Consider the following 19,776-nt stretch of genomic DNA (forward strand, 5'->3'; position numbering starts at 1 on the left):
GTATCGGTCTCTGTACTTATTATTTTGTTTTAATTTGATCCAAATATTTCTAAAACATAATCAATTTCATCCCTATGTCAAATTTAATTTTTATATAAATTTTACAATAGTATTTTTATTATAATTGATATTTTTAATAAAAATTAAATTTATTTAAATGTATATTTTACATTAAACTTTATTTAAATATTGTTTCAAGTATTTATATATCAATAATTTATAAACAAATGTTAGAATTGGTTTAAAAATAACAACTTTATAAATCAAATTTGAATTGTAAAATTCTAAATAAATATATTTATTTTAAATTGTTATAAAAATCAACTTAGAATTACTTGAAATTATTTCTGCTATTAAAACTTTCGGTTACACACACACATACATATATATATATATATATATATATATATATATATATATATATATATATTTATATATATATATATATATATATATATATATATATAAAATAGAGTTGATTATTTTTTATTTTGAATTGGAGTTCAAGTTTGAAAGAATATATTTATATTTTTTGCAATAACAATAAATAAGAATAAATGTAAATCAATTTCAAGTAAATGTAATTGTTTCTAAAATTAATGCATAAATGAGGGATACTAAATTATAAATCTCAATCAAAACCTTAAAAGTGTATAATCTATTCAATTGTAATTTAAAAAGTTTATTTTTTTCCTTGTTTATTAAGATAGAATTAGAAGATATCAATTAAAGTATAATATGTGATTAATTATTTTCATAATATGAGATTATTGACCATTGCTTTAGATTTAAATTATTTTCTTTGGTTGGTTCAATGATTACGTGTTTGAAACAATTGTACATATAGTACATTTTATTAGGAAAATATATGGACAATACATTTTCATTACAAAATAATGAACCATTATCTTTTACAACTAATAATATAATGATTATATCCAAATAATTTATTTATTCACAATGTTTAAAAATCAACATATTTTATATATCATATCATGTACAAAAAGCATTCAATAATAATTTATATATATATATATATATATAATCTTAAATATTATTATTACTATTATTCCAATTTAAATATAATTAATTAAGATTGTATATACTTTAAAATTTATTATTATTACCAAATATAATAAATATCTGCAACGGATACAAATACTAGTAGTGCAGGTAAAACAGAATTTATTTATATCAATTATGTTAATGTGAAAGTTATGTAATACACTATCTCTTTAACGTATAAAAAGGAATGGAGGTTTCTCCCTGCACCCTCAACATTTTTTCTGCACCTACGTAGTTTTTCAGTATTTCATTGGTGTTCTTTCAGAAAAATAAATAAATGTAAATTAAAAAGTGTATTAGATAACAACAATTATGATGTAATTATGAGTTTTCGTGGATCAACAAATTTATTTTATATATATATAAATTTCTTAAACAATGCTCTGATTACACAGTTTTTACATAATATTATGCGTTAATTATGCTTTTAGTCTTTGAAACATAATCTAAAATTGAGATTCGTTTTTGTTTAAAATTTTGATACATTTTGATCTTTAAAATTTGAAAATAAATTAATATAGTCATTTTAATCTAATTACATTAATTTTTTGTTAGATTAATATAGTCATTTTAATCTAATTACATTAATCTTTTGTTAGATGTTGAATGAGACGTCTCATAATAGATATTGAACTGAGATTGTATAAATAATTCCAATAATAATTGAAATACATTCGACCCCTGTGAAACACATTCGACACATAAACAAAAGGGATAAATTTCAATTTTAAATCAAAATTTAAGAACTAGAAACATATTTATACCTAATATTACTACCTGTAAATAATAATATTTCTATGCTTTGATACTAAAATTAAATTTTTCATCAAAGATATATTATTTCCTGTGCATTTTTTATATACACATACATATTCGCGAGAGAATTTATTATGTTTAGGTTTTACAATACATACACTAAATGTAAAATGAGTTTTTAAGTTACGGAGTTACAAAATAATTAATATTATTCTCGTGTTGGAGAAAATTTATTTACTAGTTTAATTTATTAAAAAATTAAATATTTATTTTGAAAAGGAATAAAATGAAATTGTAAAAAATACAGATAAAACAAAAGATAAAGAAAAAAATGATAAAATACATAGATGATAATAATAAAAGATACAATAAAAATAAGTTGTAAAATAAAGATAAAAAAAATATGTGTGGAAGTTTTAAGTTTTATTACAAAGCCACCTCCAATCCTTATCCTGGTAAATCCAAATACCATAAACTTATTTATTTATTCAAATCTGAATTAAAATTGCAATTGAACGTAAATTATACTGTCTTAACAATAATTAACATATTTTTAATATTAATTTTAATTAAATGTTATTTTCAGGTTTAAAAATATTCTTTAATGTTAATTAATTCCCCGTTCAACAAGTACGACATGATTAAACTTTTCTACATACACTAAACGTTCTTTTCTAAGAAAAAAAAAATCACTCATGTTTTCACCGGACTGATAAAAATAACTCATGCTTTCACTGGTGAACAATTTTATATGTATATCAAAGACTTTTTACTTCAAAAGTTACTTAACTTCTCTATTTATTTCTTCATTTATAAGAAGTTTATTGGATTAATGAACTTTCTCGTCTCTTAACTTAATTCTTTCTATTTTATGTAACACTTTCAATAAACTATTAAAATTGTTTCATTTAATTATAATAATAAAATATAAATTAAAATCTCAAAAATAAAAATTCTTTTCAATTATAAAAAATAGAAAAAACCTAGAGTGGTGTAATACAAATGGTTAAAACCACAACTATCAATATCTTACAAAAGATTTTAAGCAATAAGGGAAGTTGCTCAAGTCATTTTCTGTAATAAATCTTTATTTTGAAAAGTTGTTTAATTACCTTCATATATGCTCACCTAAAGCAACAATATTTTAGAAATCAATTTTTTTACGCGTGAGATAGGAACAAGTATAATAAAATATGTTATATTGTAGAATGATTGAGAAGTTATTACATATTATTTCAAATAATCAATATCCCTAGAATTACAGAGTCTTATTTATCACTAGAAATTGAAATGTTACCGTTTGAAGTTAAAGTTACTGACAGTTATATTTTCCATGTGATGTAATCAAAGTTGCTTCATCAAAGAAAGTAATGAGGATGCTCTTAATCTTTTGGTTTTCCAAGTTCCATTCAGAAGTGTTACGTCAGATACCAAGAGTCGTTTGAGTTGAGGGAATAAACGGTACTGATTTCCGATGACAGATATAAATTTCTTTACGCAATCAAGATACATACTTTGTGCCTAATAGTATTAAATAATTCGCTCTCCAAAACCTGCAATCTTTCAAAGCCTGAATACTATTTTGTTGATACCAATCATCCTTCACCTGAAAGAGAATGGCCAAAGATAAGGGAATCGCCATAGGAATCGACCTTGGTACATCCTACTCGTGTGTTGCAGTGTGGCAGGAGCAACACAATAGAGTAGAAATAATTCACAACGACCAAGGGAACAGAACTACACCTTTTTTTGTTGCTTTCACATATGATCAGAGGTTGATTGGTGAAGCTGCTAAGAATCAGGCTGCAACCAACCCAGAAAACACTGTTTTTGGTACATTTCAACTCCAAAATACTAATGCTTCTATTTTTTTTAATTTGTTTTTTCATGATTTCTTCTCTCTGTACTTTGAAACGCAAAATGAACCTCAACATCTTATGAATGTTGCAGATGCCAAGAGGTTAATCGGAAGGAAATATAGCGATCCCATTACTCAAAGTGATAAAATGTTGTGGCCATTCAAGGTCATTGCTGATGATGATGACAAACCCTTGATTGTGGTTGAGCACAAGGACAAGAAGAAGCACCTCTCAGCTGAGGAGATATCATCCATGATCCTCATGAAGATGCGGGAGATTGCTGAGGCATATTTAGAAACGCATGTGAAGAACGCTGTTGTCACTGTACCTGCTTATTTCAACGACTCTCAACGAAAAGCTACTGTAGATGCTGGAACCATTGCTGGCCTTAATGTTATTCGGATAATCAATGAGCCTACTGCAGCGGCTATTGCATATGGGCTTGACAAGAGAACTGATTGCGTTGGAGAGCGAAACATATTCATCTTCGACCTTGGTGGTGGTACTTTTGACGTTTCTCTCCTTACAATTAAAGATAAGGTCTTCTGTGTGAAGGCTACTGCAGGAAATACTCACCTTGGGGGAGAGGACTTCAACAACAGAATGGTGAAGTACTTTGTAAATGAGTTCAAGAGAAAGAAGAAGGTGGACATTAGTGGTAACCCTAGAGCTTTAAGAAGGCTGAGAACGGCCTGCGACAAGGCAAAAAGGACACTCTCGTTTGCAGTTACTGCTTACATTGAGGTTGATTCTTTATTTGAAGGCATTGATTTCTGCTCTTCGATCAACCGAGCAAAGTTTGAGGAACTCAACATGGATCTTTTTGAGGAATGTCTGAATACTGTACAGAAATGTTTTACGGATGCTAAAATGAACAAAAGAAGTGTGCATGATGTTGTTGTCGTTGGAGGTTCTTCTAGGATTCCTAAAATACAACAGCTGTTACAGGACTTCTTCGAAGGGAAGGATTTGTGTAAGAGCATCAACCCTGATGAGGCTGTTGCTTATGGAGCCGCAGTTCAGGGTGCTATGTTGAGTGAAGGTATCAAGAATGTTCCGAATTTGGTTTTGTTGGATGTTACCCCGCTGTCTCTTGGTATATCAACAAAGGGAGATCTCACGAGTGTTGTTATTCCTAGGAATACTGTTATTCCAGTTAAGAAGACCCAAATATATCATACAGCAGAAGATAACCAATTCTCTGCGTACATTGAGGTTTATGAAGGTGAGAGAACCGGTGCAAGTGACAACAATTTGTTAGGTTTCTTCACTCTTTCTGGGTTGTCTCCTGCTCCTCGTGGCCATCCTTTGGATGTTTGCTTTACCATAGATGCAAATGGCACCCTGTCTGTTTCTGCTGAGGATCCAAGCGCAGGTTATAAGAATGAGATTACCATAACTAATGATCAAAACAGACTTTCAGCAGGAGAAATTAAAAGAATGATTCAGGAAGCTGAAAATTACCAAGCTGAAGATAGAAAATTCATGAAGAAGGCCAATGCAAAAAATGCTTTGGATGACTTCGTTTACAAGATGAAGAATGCATTGAAGAACAGAAATATCAGTTCAAAACTTTGTGCACAAGATAGGGAGAAAATCAACTATGCAGTTAAGAATGCTGCAAAGTTGCTTGATGAAGATAACCAACAGCATGGAATAGAGTTGATTGAGGATAATCTGAATGAGGATAATCGTTTAGATGAATACAAACTTGCTTCTAATTGTTATTATCTGAACAATGTTTAAGTTTACATTTCTTGGTTGACAAGTCTGCGGAGGAAATGGCCATATTATTCGTCATTAGTTCAAGGTAAAGGTTCTGAATCAATGACCTCGTATATCTTTCTTCTCTATTCTATGAAGCATATGTTCTGCAAATTTGAAACTACAACTTCTAGCCATTGAAGATTGCAGATCTAGAGGAAACGTGTTTTAGCCTATGTTCCTTGTTATAGGATTACCATGGAATTAAACATATACATTACAAGATAATGATCAAGAAGTGAGAGAAGTTTAACGAAAATATGAAGTATGATCACTTTGTTGTGTTTTCCTATTTGTATAATGGATGGGCTCAGGACAAAACAGTAGAAAGATATGCTACATGAGAATAATGTTTGATTTAGAGGCACCAATTAATTTCTACACAATATAACATGCTATTCATCTTAGATTTCTTAGTGCCGCAAAAGCTGAAGCTACTGAATACTGTTCTTCCTTAAATGTAACATTGTTATGCTTGATCTATTTAAGTTTAAAATTATGCTGCAGCAAAATTGATCTCAACATGCACTCTCTAGTTTGAATAGTTTGTTCCTACTAGTTTTCTAATGTTTGCAAGTGATCCTTAACTTAGTGTAATTATTCAAACTGCACACATCTTTCTCTTTCATCACCAATCTCTGCTCATTTATGAGCTGGAGTGGTTGGACAATGGGTTCTAATGTCAACTTCAAGAACAAGTGTGCTAGGATTCTAGGAGGCAGCATAAGCATATATTGTGGTTCAGACATTGTAACAAACATGTTGTGAACACAGCTTTTGAAGGTAGATTTATATAATACTAGAAACCAAGTTATAAATTTCATAAATGAGATGGTGCAAAAGAATATGTTATGGAAGTAAGAAAGTATGATACCAAAATAAGAGCAAATTTGACAAAGTGAGAATAAAATACGACGGTTTGTACTTGTGTTTCCTAAGAGCCGGAAAACATCTCAATTCACGTCCCAAATCTCCTCTTTGTTCTTCTGACTAGGCATTCTACATTTTGTCATCAAAACGACATCGCCTCTGGATTTTTTTTAATATTATTATTAAAAACATGCATAACTTGACGAGTTAATAAGACCTTGTCCAACTTATACATTTTTAATAAAATAGGTTTGAATATAAAATTTATTGAAATAAACATGCGTAATGATAATCACTTGATTTATTTGTGAAAATACACACATTTTGAATATATACATAAGATTTTCAAGTTTGATGGCATTATATTACCTAAGATTTTTTATTATTATTTGCATATCTCTTAATTATTATTAGTTGAAACATAACTAACGAGATTAGTTTTTAAATTATATTATGTAAATTTAAGTACCAACCACTATACATATTACAACTAATTTATTAGTGTTTTCTTCTAGAAGGAAAATATACGTTTTAAAATATGATTTAAATACGTTCACCTCTAGCATCTTTAATTAATTAAAGAATATATATGTTAAAACGTATTTAAGTATCTTAGAATAATAATCTTAGAATGAAACGTACTTAAATATATTGTTAAAAAAAATAATTAAAAAAGTTAATATCCTATAGTAAAAATCGGTTTTTAATTTTCAAACAAACTGTTGATGGGAACAACTCAGTTGCAGATCTCTTGATGCAATCAACTGCTTCAGGTCATTTTCATACCATTATTAACTATAAATATCAACCCTTCATATCAATCCATACATCTCATGTTTTTTCCTATCTCACTATCTTAACACTATAAGAAAAACTGATATTACCGACGGTCAAAATTTGTCGGTAATGATCAAAATCTGTCGCTAAATCAACACTATAGACAGATTATTGACGGTAAAAAATTGTTAGTAAAATGTTTGTCAGTAAAATTTTACCAACAAAAATCATGTTTCGTCGGTAATTATCGACGAAAATCCGTCGGTAAATTTGTCAGTAATTACCGATGGAAAAATCCGTCGGTAAATACCGATAAAAAAATCCGTCAGTAAAATTTCTCGGTAATTATCGATCAAAAAATCCGTCGGTAATTACCAAAAAATCCTTCGGTAAATTTATTACACTGTTCATCTTCTTCCTCCTCCCTCTTTTAATTTTTTTTTTCGTTTTCTTCTTCGTCGTCACCGCCACTGCCACCGCCGCTGCCGTCTTCTTCTCCTTCCTCTTTTTTCTTCTTCTTCTTCTTCTCCTTCTTCCTCCTCTTCTCCTTCTTCCTCCTTTTTTTCTTCTCTTCTCCTCCTTCTTCTTCTCCTTCTCTTTCTTATACTTCTTCTCTTTCTCCTTCTTCTTTTACCGACGGAAAAAATCATCGGTAAAAAATTTCAATTATTGACGGATTTACTAACAGAAAAATTCGTCTATAAATTTGTCAGTAATTACTAACGAAAAAAATCCATCGGTAATTACCGACCAAAAGTAATTACCGACCAAAAAAATTCGTTGGTAATTACCGACCAAAAAACAGTAATTACCAAAAATTTCGTCGATAAATTTGTTGCATTGTTCATCTTCTTCCTCCTCCCTCTTTTAATTTTTTTTCATTTTCTTCTTCATCGTCGCTGCCACTACCACCGCTGTCACCGTTTTCTTCTTCCTCTTTTTTCTTCTTCTCCTTCATCTTCTCCTTCTTCCTCTTCTTCTTCTTCTCCTCCTTCTTCTTCTTCTTCTCCTTCTTCTACTTCGTCTTCTCTTTCTCCTTCTTCTACTTCTTCACTTTCTCCTTCTTTTTCTTTTTCTTCTCTTCTTCTTCTTTTGCTTTTTTTTTTCTTTTTTTTCTTCTTATTCTCGTCTTCTTATAAGGTGAGCTTTGGGCGGGAAAATTTCCACTCCTTTTACCGACAGATAAATCCGTCGGTAAATTTCTCGATAAAAAAATTAAATTATCAACGGATTTTACCGACAAATATTGAGTTATGTAAGTACCGACGAATTTATCAACGAAAAAATTCGTCAGTAATTCAAATTTGGGCGAAAAATTTCTCGCTTCTTTTACTAATGGAAAAATTTGTCGGTAAAAAAATTTAAATTACAGACGAATTTTTTTTGTCGATAAATGAAATTTGTGTTACCGATGGATTTTTTCGTCGGTAATGAAAATTTCAGAATCCGTCAGTAAACTCTGTTTGTAATTCAAATTTATCGACAAAAATATATCCGTCAGTAAAATGTCGTCGATAATTTCAATTTTTTTCTAGTGTAATCCACATAAAAGATAATGGCCAAACACAGTAAGGGATTGATAATAGGAATCGATCTTGGCACAACAAACTCCTGCGTTGCAGTATGGCAGCAACAACATAATAGGGTGAAGATCATCCATAATGACCAAGGCAACAATATCACTCCTTCCTGTTAGGGATGTCAAAAAAATCCATACCCGCGGGTATCCGCGGATAAAACCCGCAACGGGTAGGAAATGGATATTAAAAATGGATACCCGCTACCCGCGGGTATGGGTATTTTTGATACCCGCATGTTAACGGGGCGGGTACGGATATCATAGTATTCGTACCCGTGGATACCCGTACTCGCTAAACTTTACCTTTTATATATATATATATATATATATATATATATATATATATATATATATTAGTAAACAACATTATGGTGGTCAGATTCTTACCCCACAAATGAGTAAATTACTTCCATATACTGTGGAGGTATTGATGTGTCTCTAAGACTGGTTATGGACCAACATGGAAGGTAATAGAATTAACACTTTTACTTAGATATTTTAATTAAGTGATTGTAAGAAATTTTTACTGAACTTCTTATGTTTTAAGGCTCTTCTAGATTAAAATTGGACAACATGGAACTTTATACAATGTTGCAAGAGGTGGACATTGATGAAGTTAGTAATTTCTTTAATATTTTATTCAAAAATAAACTACAATATAAATTGGTAGTGATTTTTTATTTGTTTGTTTTTCAAGAATCAATCGGAGAAAGGAGACTTGTTGATCTAAGCACTAATTATGGTTAAATATTTATTTTTTAAAATACCCGCGGATACCCGTGGATACCCGCGGATATGAAAAAAATAGACGGGTACCCGCATAACGGATACCCGACGGATATGGGTACGGGTACGGGACAAATATTTATCCAGCGGGTAGGGTACGGGGGAGCTACTACCCGTACCCTACCCGCCCCGTTGACATCCCTACTTCCTGTTTTGCTTTCTCGAATAATGAAAGGCTGATAGGAGATGCGGCAATCTATTAGGCTGCTACCAATCCAGAAAATACCATATTTGGTATATTTTTATTCTTAAATGACTGTGTTTTCCTTATTATGATTTTTGTTTAGGAAAAATACACTACTAAAATACTTTTTGTAACTCTTACACAGACGCTAAAAGGTTGATTGGTAGGAAATACAGTGATCCACTTGTTCAAAAAGATAAAATGTTGTGGCCATTTAAGGTTGTTGGTTGGATTAACGATAGACCTATGATTTCTGTCAAATATAAGGGTAAGGAGAAGAATCTCTATGCAGAAGAAGTATCATCCATGGTGCTCTAAAAAATGCGAGATATTGTAGAGTCATACTTGGAAAAGCCGGTGAAAAATGCAGTTGTGACTATACCTGCATATTTCAATTATTCTCAACGTAAAGTAAAGCCACTGAGGATGCTGGTACTATTATTGGTCTCAATGTTATTCAAATAATCAATGAGCAACTACAACAATTGCATATGGTCTTGATAAGGGAAATGATTATACTGGTAAGCGGAATGTTTTTATTTTTGATTTTGGTGGTGGTACATTTGATGTTTCTCTCCTCACTATGGATAACAACAAAGTTTTCCAAGTTAGAGCCACTACAGGGAACGCTCATCTTGGTGGAGAGGATATTGATAACAGACTAATGAACTACTTTGTGGAGGAAATCGAAAGAAAAAATAAAGTGAACATACGTGGAGATCCACGAGAAAGGAGGTTGAAAAATGCTTCTGGGAGAGTCAAAAGGATACTCTAATATGCCCTCACTACAACCATCGATGTACATGGTTTATTTTAAGGTATTGATTTTTGTTCTTCAATAACTCGAGCAAAATTTGAAGAAATCAATACAAACCTGTTTGAAGAGTGTATGAAGACAGTAGATTGGTGTCTTATGGATGTTAAGATGGATAAAAGCAATGTGCATGATGTTGTCCTTGTTGGTGGTTCTTCTAGGATCCCCAAAGTGAAACCGTTCCTTCAAGCTTCAATCGAAAAGTGAACATAGCAGATTGGAGATCCATCGATGTACATGGTTTATTTCAAGGTATTGATTTTTGTTCTTCAATAACTCGAGCAAAATTTGAAGAAATCAATACAGACTTATTTGAAGAGTGTATGAAGACAGTAGATTGGTGTCTTATGGATGCTAAGATGGATAAAAGCAATGTGCATGATGTTGTCCTTGTTGGTGGTTCTTCTAGGATCCCCAAAGTGAAACCGTTCCTTCAAGAATTCTTCAATCGAAAAGTGAACATACATGGAGATCCACAAGAAAGGAGGTTGAAAAGTGCATCTGGGAGAGTCAAAAGGATACTTTAATATGCCCTCACTACAACCATCGATGTACATGATTTATTTCAAGGTATTGATTTTTGTTCTTCAATAACTCGAGCAAAATTTGAAGAAATCAATACAGACCTGTTTGAAGAGTGTATGAAGATAGCAGATTGGTGTCTTATGAATGCTATGATGAATAAAAGAAATGTACATGATGTTATCCTTGTTGGTGGTTCTTCTAGGATCCCCAAAGAGAAACTTTTCCTTCAGGAATTCTTCAATGGACAAGATCTTTGCAAAAGCATAAATCCGGATGAGGCAGTTGCATATGGTGCAGCTGTGTAGGCTGCTTTATTGAGTGAAGACATCGAGAATGTTCCAGATTTGGTATTGAATGATATTACTCCACTCTCACTTTGGTACTTTCACTTGGTAGGAGTTACGTAGGGGATATCATGAGTGTTGTCATTCCTAGGAATACCACTATCCCGATAAGAAGTACGTGGCAATATTTGATTGGATCTAATTTTGTGAGTTGTAAGAGAGGTAAAAATTGACAAATAAGGGGGTGTATAAGTAGCTTCTATGTGGGCTATTCTTGAAAGGGGGTATTTAAATAAAAAATAGGGATGCATTTAGCTCCTGGTATATTTCTTTCCAAAATTGATTGATTTTAGCCTTATTTGTTACTTTGAACAATCTATTTTTACATCATTAATGAACCAAATTTAGCTTCAGCTGCATAAACAAACATTAAAATATCTAAAAAAAATTATATAACTAAAAAACACTTTTTATCTCACAAACTCAATAAGCCTAAATATCACAAACCTTAATTAATTCAATCTTTTAAGCACAAAACTCAATTAAATATTTAAAATCTAAGCCTAAAAGAGTTTGTAAAATTATGCACTCATCACTCAACAAAGCACATTTTATTAGCCTTCCCTCGACATATTCTGCCAAAGACTTTGGTAGTTGTTTTGTAGTAGAGATTATATGCCTTCATAGCAATCCTCGCACAATCACCTTAGACAGTGACCTCATTTTTTCTTATCTCCTTGTGGATTTTTTATAGCGTGTATGGAGACCGTAGACAAGTTCTTTCATTTAAGGTTCTTGGCGGTATGAATGACAAACCTATGATTTTTGTCAAGTACAAGGATCAGGAGAAAAAGCTTTGTGTGAAAGAAGTATCATCCATGGTCCTCTCAAAGATGTACAACATTGTAGTGATAATTGTACCTGTCTATTTCAATGATTCTCAGCGCAAAGCCACCATGGATATTGATTATATTATCAACCTGAATGTTATTCGTATAATCAATGAACCTGTCGTTGCAACAATTGTATATGGTCTTAATGAGATAAATGATTATATTGGAAAGCAAAATATTTTTCTTCACTTTGGTGGTGGTACATTCGACGTGTCTCTTCTCACTATTGAGAACAAGGTCTTTCGAGTTAAATCGACTATGGGAAACACTCACCTTGGTGGGGAGGACATTGATAATATAATGGTGAACTATGTTGTGGAGTAGATGAAAAGGAAAAGTAAATAGGGTATGAATGGGAATCTACTAGCTTTAAGTAGGTTAAAAAATGTCTGCGAGAAAGCAAAAAATTCATTGTAACATGCCGTTACTACAAGAATTAAGGTAAGTTGTTTATTTAAAGGATTTGATTTGTGTTCTTTTATAACCTGAGTGAAATTTGAAGAAATCAATATTGAGTTTTTTAAAGAGTGTACGGAGACCGTAAACAAGTTCTTTCATTTAAGGTTGTTGGCGGTATGAATGAAAAATCTATGATTTCTATCAAGTAAAATGATCAAGAGAAGAAGCTTTGTGCGGAAAAAGCATCATTCATGGTCCTCTCAAAGATGTACCACATTGTAGTGATAATTGTACCTATCTATTTCAATGATTCTCAGCGCAAAGCCACCATGGATGTTGATTCTATTATTAACCTCAATGTTATTTGTATAATCAATGAACCTACCGTTGCAACAATTGCATATGATCTTAATGGGATAAATGATTGTGTTGGAAAATGAAATTTTATTTTTGACTTTGGTGGTGGTACATTTGACGTGTCTCTTTTCACTATTGAGAACAAGGTTTTTCAAGTGAAAGTTACTACGGGAAAAACTCACTTTAGTGGGGAAGACATTGACAACACAATGGTGAACTATGTTACGGAGTAGATGAAAAGGAAAAATAAAGAGGACATAAGAAAGATGACATGAGAAGTTTCTTAAGAAAGTCGATGCATGGAATGATTTGGATTATCGTGTTTACAAGATCAAAAAGACTTTAAAAGAAGAGGATATCATTTCAAGATTGTGCTTGAAAGAAAAGGAAGATATCAATTTTACAATTTCTAGAGACACTGTAGTGCTTGATATCAATTCTATGGGAAACACTCACCTTGGTGGGGAGGGCATTGATAACGAAATGGTCAACTATGTTGTGGAGTAGATGAAAAGGAAAAATAAAGAGAACATAAGTGGGAATCTACAAGTTTTAAGTAGGTTAAAAAATGTCTGCGAGAGAGAAAAAAATACACTGTAACATGTCGTTACTACAAGCATTAGGGTAAATAGTTTATTTTAAGGATTTGATTTGTGTTCTTTTATAACCTGAGTGAAATTTGATGAAATAAATATGAAGTTTTTTAAAAGTGTATGGAGACCATAGACAGGTTCTTTCATTTAAGGTTGTTGGCGGTATGAATGAAAAATCTATAATTTCTATCAAGTAAAAGGATCAAGAGAAGAAGCTTTTTGCGGAAAAAGCATCATTCATGGTCCTCTCAAAGATGTACCACATTGTAGTGATAATTGTACCTATCTATTTCAATGATTCTCAGCGCAAAGCTGTTGATTCTATTATCAACCTCAATGTTATTCGTATAATCAATGAACCTACCGTTGTAACAATTGCATATGATCTTAATGGAATAAATGATTGTGTTGAAAAATGAAATTTTTTTTTTGACTTTGGTGGTGGTACATTCGACGTGTCTCTTCTGACTATTGAGAACAAGGTTTTTCAAGTTAAAGCTACTATGAGAAAAACTCACTTTAGTGGGGAAGACATTGATAACACAATGGTGAACTATGTTGTGGAGTGGATGAAAAGGAAAAATAAAGAGACATAAGAAAGAGGACATGAGAAGTTTCTTAAGAAAGTCAATGCATAGAATGATTTGGATTATCATGTTTACAAGATCAAAAAAACTTTAAAAGAAGAGGATACCATTTCAAGATTGAGCTTGAAAGGAAAGGAAGATATCAATTCTACAATTTCTAGAGTCACTGTAGTGCTTGATATCAATTCTATGGGAAACACTCACCTTGGTGGGGAGGGCATTGATAACGAAATGGTCAACTATGTTGTGGAGTAGATGAAAAGGAAAAATAAAGAGGACATAAGTGGGAATCTACGAGTTTTAAGTAGGTTAAAAAATGTCTGCGAGATGATATATAGTCATGTTTACAATGTCAAAAAGGCTTTGAACGAAGAGAATATCAACTCAAAGTTGAGATTGAAAGAAAAGAAAAACATCAACTCTACGATTTTAAGAGCCATTGATATGTTTGATGGTGTGAACAAGATGAAAGATATAGTTGTTATAGAAGACTGTCTAAAGGAGCTTAAAGCAATCAACAAGAGGTGTGGAATGGTAAACTGGTTCATTTTTCTTCCTTACATGTATTGAGTTTTCATGTGCATGTGGTGTACAACTCCCAAGAAAGAACGAAGTTGGATTCAAAATCCAAGAAATGTATATTCTTGGGTTGTGCTAACAACGTGAAAGGGTATCGCCTATGGGGTCCTACTGCCCACAAGGTTGTTGTTAGTAGGGGTGCAACCTTTATAGAAAATGAACTACAAATTAAGCAGACAAATGACAACTTTACAAAGGAAATTATCATGGTACAAATAAAGGAGAAGAAACCTTCAAATGATTATGTTGAGTCAGAACAAGAATATGAAGAACAAGAGCTGAATGAGGTTGGTAACGGAGGACTCCAATAATCGATACTGGAGAAGGTTAAACCATCTCAACACTCACAATACGTTATATATGACGAACCATGATGTGTATTGGCTTTTAAGTGAAGATGGAGAACCTTCAACTTTTCAAAAGGTTGTTAGTGGTTCAAATGCTTCATTGTTATGGATGGCAAATAAATTTGCCCACGTGGCTATTGCCCGATTGACAGGGTATGGATATAGGGAATATCAAACTTTTTCATATGGGTATGAGGATGGGGATGGGGATGTACATATTTGCCTCGTTCCCGTCCTCATAACCACCATAATACACATCCCCGCTATATCCTCTTCCCCGCTTAAATTTATAAAATATTCACAATATGGTATACATTTTTTATTTTATTTTTTCTTCTGATTGTTTGGCTTGTCATGAAATTCATTCACATCTCCAAGATATTTTTTGTCTTATCACATTTCTACCCCATTTCCTATCAATTGTATTTCATCCTTAAGTATGAGTCCTAGCAGTGAAGTAAAAAGGATGGAGATGTCTCGAGTATCGTATGCATCGGTAGTGGGTAACCTTATGTATGCAATGATTTGTACAAGACTAGGCATTGCACAAGCAGTGAAAGTGGTTAGTAGGTTCATGGCAAATCCGAGTGGAAAGCATTGAAGTATTGTCAAGAGAATCCTTAAATACATCAAGGAAACCTCAAATGTTGCATTTCTTGCAGAGGATTATAATTAGTTGTCAAGAGTTATGTCAATTTAGATTTTGCAGGTGATATTGATAAAAGGAGATCTATTATTGGCTATGTATTTACACTTGCAAGAGGTGCAACAAGTTGGTTATCCAATTTACATAATGTTATAGCTCTGTCTACAATAGAAGTTGAGTACATGGCACATACTGAAGCTTGCAAGGAAGCTATTTGGATTCAAAGGTTGATGGAGGAACTCGAGCACAAGCATCAAGAGCTCGTTGTATATTATGACAGTCAGAGTGTATTGCACATTGTAAGGAGTCCTACGAAGGATGCAACACAAGAAAAATATTCTCTCACATTCTTTTGTAGAAGTTATGAGGAAATGAAATTAATTTTTAGAAGTTATGTAATTAATTTAAATGTATCTTAATATGAAAGTTTAAAAATTAAAATCTTAAATCATTAAATTCTACATTGTCTTTGAACCATATTATTGCTTAGAAAGTATATATATAAAAAAAAATGCTTTTATTTGAATTCATACGGTGTAGCTTATTAAAAAAGATATATAAGATAATATATTTTTATGTTTTTGAATAAAAGTTTATATTTTAACTTATCAAGTAGTGCGCTTATAATATTGATTACCTAATAGTATCCATATATACTTTGCTATTAAACTTGAATTTTCCATCACAATAATATTTATAAGTAACATGCATATGAATTTCTTTTAATACTCGGTTAATAATATCATTTTTCCTTTATATATATATATATATATATATATATATATATATATATATATATTTCAAAAAACACTTCTATTACTAATAATATATTTATTGGTTTTAAATAATTTTTTAAGTTTTTCCATATTAATATATTTATTGTTTTCGCTCTTATTTTATGTACATGAATGATATAATTAATTATTATTTTTAGGTTTTGCAATTTTAATCCTACATAATTTAGGTCTAATAGTTTGGGCCCATTCAGATAGTATAAATAACATTATTCATAAGGTAATTGACTGATCTCATTTATTGTTTTTCACTTATACTTGTAGAGTAACTAACTTAAGCGTTGGTGTGTCTTCACAGACACCCCGCCGCCAAGGACGTAATATTCACATTGGAAGAAGACATCTCGACCACCAAGGGTAAAAGGGGTTAGAGGCTTGAGAAGAAGATATAAGAGTGGATTACAGTGTGGACCTAGGATATCTCAGCCTCAATAAAAGACTTGTCCCTTGGGATACACTTAGTATCTGTAGGAACATTGGCGCCCACCATGGGGTCGATTCAGATTGAATACACATGGTGTCCACTAGGAACATGGCGAATAATGGACAAGAGACACAAGCAACAAAGACTAGCCAAATGGCAATGATGTTAGCATTACAGAGAGAGATAGCAGAGCTACAAGCTGGGAATGCTACGATGAAGCGCAAACTAAAAAAGGAGGCGAAACTATGAGAGAGTGCACAAAAGGTCAACAAAAACACTTTTTGCAAGTCCCTACTAAGAAACCTCTTAGTTAAAGTTGATCATGTTCGAAGGGCTATGAAAAAACCTTCTTCTCTACATAGATTCACAAGTTACTGCTAAGAAACCTTTTAGCTAAGGTTGACTATGTTCCAAGACCTTGGTAGAGACCTTTTCTACAGAGTTTCGCTAGTCCCTGCTAATAAACCTCTTAACTAAGGTTGACTATGTTCTAAGATCTCTGTAGAGGCCTTCTCTATAGGGTTTTTTTAAGTCCCTACTAAGAAACCTCCTAGTTAGGGTTGACTATGTTCCAAGACCTCTGTAGAAAACCAAGGTTTACATTATTTATTTTTTTCCAAGTCCCTATCGAGGATGTCATCGGCCAAGGTAGACTTGATACTTTTCTACATCCTTGTCCAATATGTCCTCAACCAAGGTAGATCTAGAACTCCTCTACGTCCCTGTCGAGGATGTCTTCAGCCAAGGTAGACTTGATACTCCTCTACGTTCCTGTCGAGTATGTAATTGACCAAGGTAGACATGGTACTCCTCTACGTCCCTATCAAGGATGTCTTCGGCCAATGTAGACCTTATACTCTTATACGTCCCTGTCGAGTATGTCCTCGACCAAGGTAGACTTGATACTCCTTTACGTCCCTATTGAGTATGTTCTTAACCAAGGTAAGCCTGGTACTCCTCTACTTCCCTGTTAAGTATGTCCTCTGTAACATCCCTGGCTACCCCTCCTCGGGCCCCAGAGGCTGTCAGGTTACTACAGCCCAATGCACCCCAACCCCTCACCCTTCTCCGTCCATTCATACTGGGTGGGTTGTTGCCAGTGGGAATCGAACCCCCAACCTGACCTTTAACACCTCTGGCTCACCAGCAGATGCTACCAGTTGCGCTGCAACAGTATAGATCGCCTGGCGGGGGACACGTGCCGCCAAGCGCTGCCAGCTCCCAGATCGCCTGGCGGAATAATTCACACCACTAGGCGCCTCCCGTCAATGAACCCACAAATTCCATCGTAACCGCCTAGCGGATCCACCTTCACCGTCAAGCAGAATTCATGCCAGACCCCACTAACGCGGTTGCTATTGCCTGCACCACTTTACAATTTATTTCATCCCCCTTAAAACAAAACCCGTACCTATTCATAGTTTAATCCGACCCCAACTCAAACATTGGTAATTGCTATCTCCAACACATGTGTTTGCCAATTAAAATATTTCTATACGTTTAACTCTATTACATTGCATCACTTGTTATTATTATACCATTATTAGTACCAACACAAGGCTTTCGGAACTTCCAGTTTGCTCAATCGTTGTTGATCTCCAAAATCAAGTAATCCATCTTTCTATAATATTCGTACCAATTTACTGCACAACTTTTCATACTGAAATTTCCTTTTAAAGAAAAGTGGTTGGTTAATAACAAAATCAATACCTATTAAAAACAGAATCCTGACTTCTTACGCGTTTCGCTTTTTGGACTTGCGCCGTTTCAATTTATATTAAAACCTTACCCTATACCACGGTCCCTAACCTAAATTGCCATTCCAAGCACTTTATCATATGCCAAAATCATTCCTTTTCTTACTTTATATATATGACCTTACCCTATACCACGGTCCCACCAGTACACAAAGAAGATTTGGTTCATATGGCCTTGGCTTTAATAAAAATAAACGCATGGTTGCAGAGAAATGAAATGAAGAAAGGAGGAACGAACTTATGGTCGTCCCTCAAATCGGTTGCAAGTAACAATCAAGCCTGACGAAACTCATAATTCGTGACTCGGCATACGAAGAGAAAACTATGCGCCCTCAACCCGAGTTATCTCCAACAGAAGAACCTATCATTGTACTGTGATTACGTTAACCTCACCGATGCAGATTTCCTACATCTCAATCATCGCGAACGAGGCTACCCTCATTCCCAAAAGGTGTTCACATAGATATTCTCCTAAGTATATCTCATGTACAGCAAGCAAAGAAAAATGAAGAAATAATAGTGCATACATATCACAGATGGTTCGAATCAGAAAAACCAGAACAAGACAACCTTATTCATAGACCTGTGATACGTACATAAAACAGTAACAGAAAAACAAACGAGAGCCTTGCATCGCTTTGTAACCTCACCAATTCCAGAATCTTTGCTCTCTCTCTGTAGTCAAATTTCAGATTGGCAAAACCCTTCTCTCTACCTCACTATATCCTTTTAAAGGTGCCCTAAAACTATGCTAATGTTTTAAAACGAAAATTTCTTATTGAATGGAGTTTATTATCATTTACCAACCCATTAAGGCTCCTTTCCAGCCACCTCTCGGCTGCCTTACCACTAGGGTTTCTTCCCAACCCTTTCATATTCAAGTCAAATCCAAAATACTAAAAATATAAATTAATGTGAGCTCTCCAAGGCTTGAACCCATAACCATGCAATTGCCAAATCAATATCAAACCATCATGTCAATTCATATTTCATGCTAGATATCACAATTCAATTATCATAATATAGAAGAACCTGTTTTCATAGATTTAATTAATAAAACCATAACATCAAAAGTTAGCATACATAGGACTCGAACCCAAGTCCTCTCGCACAATCAAAGTGCTCTCAACCATATAA

General features: G+C 33.0%; 1 protein-coding gene and 1 pseudogene across 1 annotated transcript; both read left to right on the forward strand.

Moving 5' to 3' along the window:
* Positions 1 to 3,413: 3,413 nt before the first annotated feature.
* LOC114185030 (heat shock 70 kDa protein 4-like) lies at positions 3,414 to 5,871 on the forward strand. The gene is made up of 2 exons (XM_028072517.2): positions 3,414 to 3,654; positions 3,772 to 5,871. The coding sequence occupies exons 1-2, from the start codon at positions 3,438 to 3,440 to the stop codon at positions 5,424 to 5,426; spliced, it is 1,872 nt and encodes a 623-aa protein (XP_027928318.1). The 5' UTR covers positions 3,414 to 3,437; the 3' UTR covers positions 5,427 to 5,871.
* Positions 5,872 to 8,543: 2,672 nt separating this feature from the next.
* Positions 8,544 to 12,480, forward strand: LOC114185035 (heat shock 70 kDa protein 4-like; annotated as a pseudogene).
* Positions 12,481 to 19,776: the final 7,296 nt, after the last annotated feature.

This window comes from Vigna unguiculata, chromosome 5 (genome assembly GCF_037176805.1).
Source record: "Vigna unguiculata cultivar grain cowpea cultivar isolate G323 ecotype 2 chromosome 5, ASM3717680v1, whole genome shotgun sequence".
Classification (NCBI taxonomy): Eukaryota; Viridiplantae; Streptophyta; class Magnoliopsida; order Fabales; family Fabaceae; genus Vigna; species Vigna unguiculata.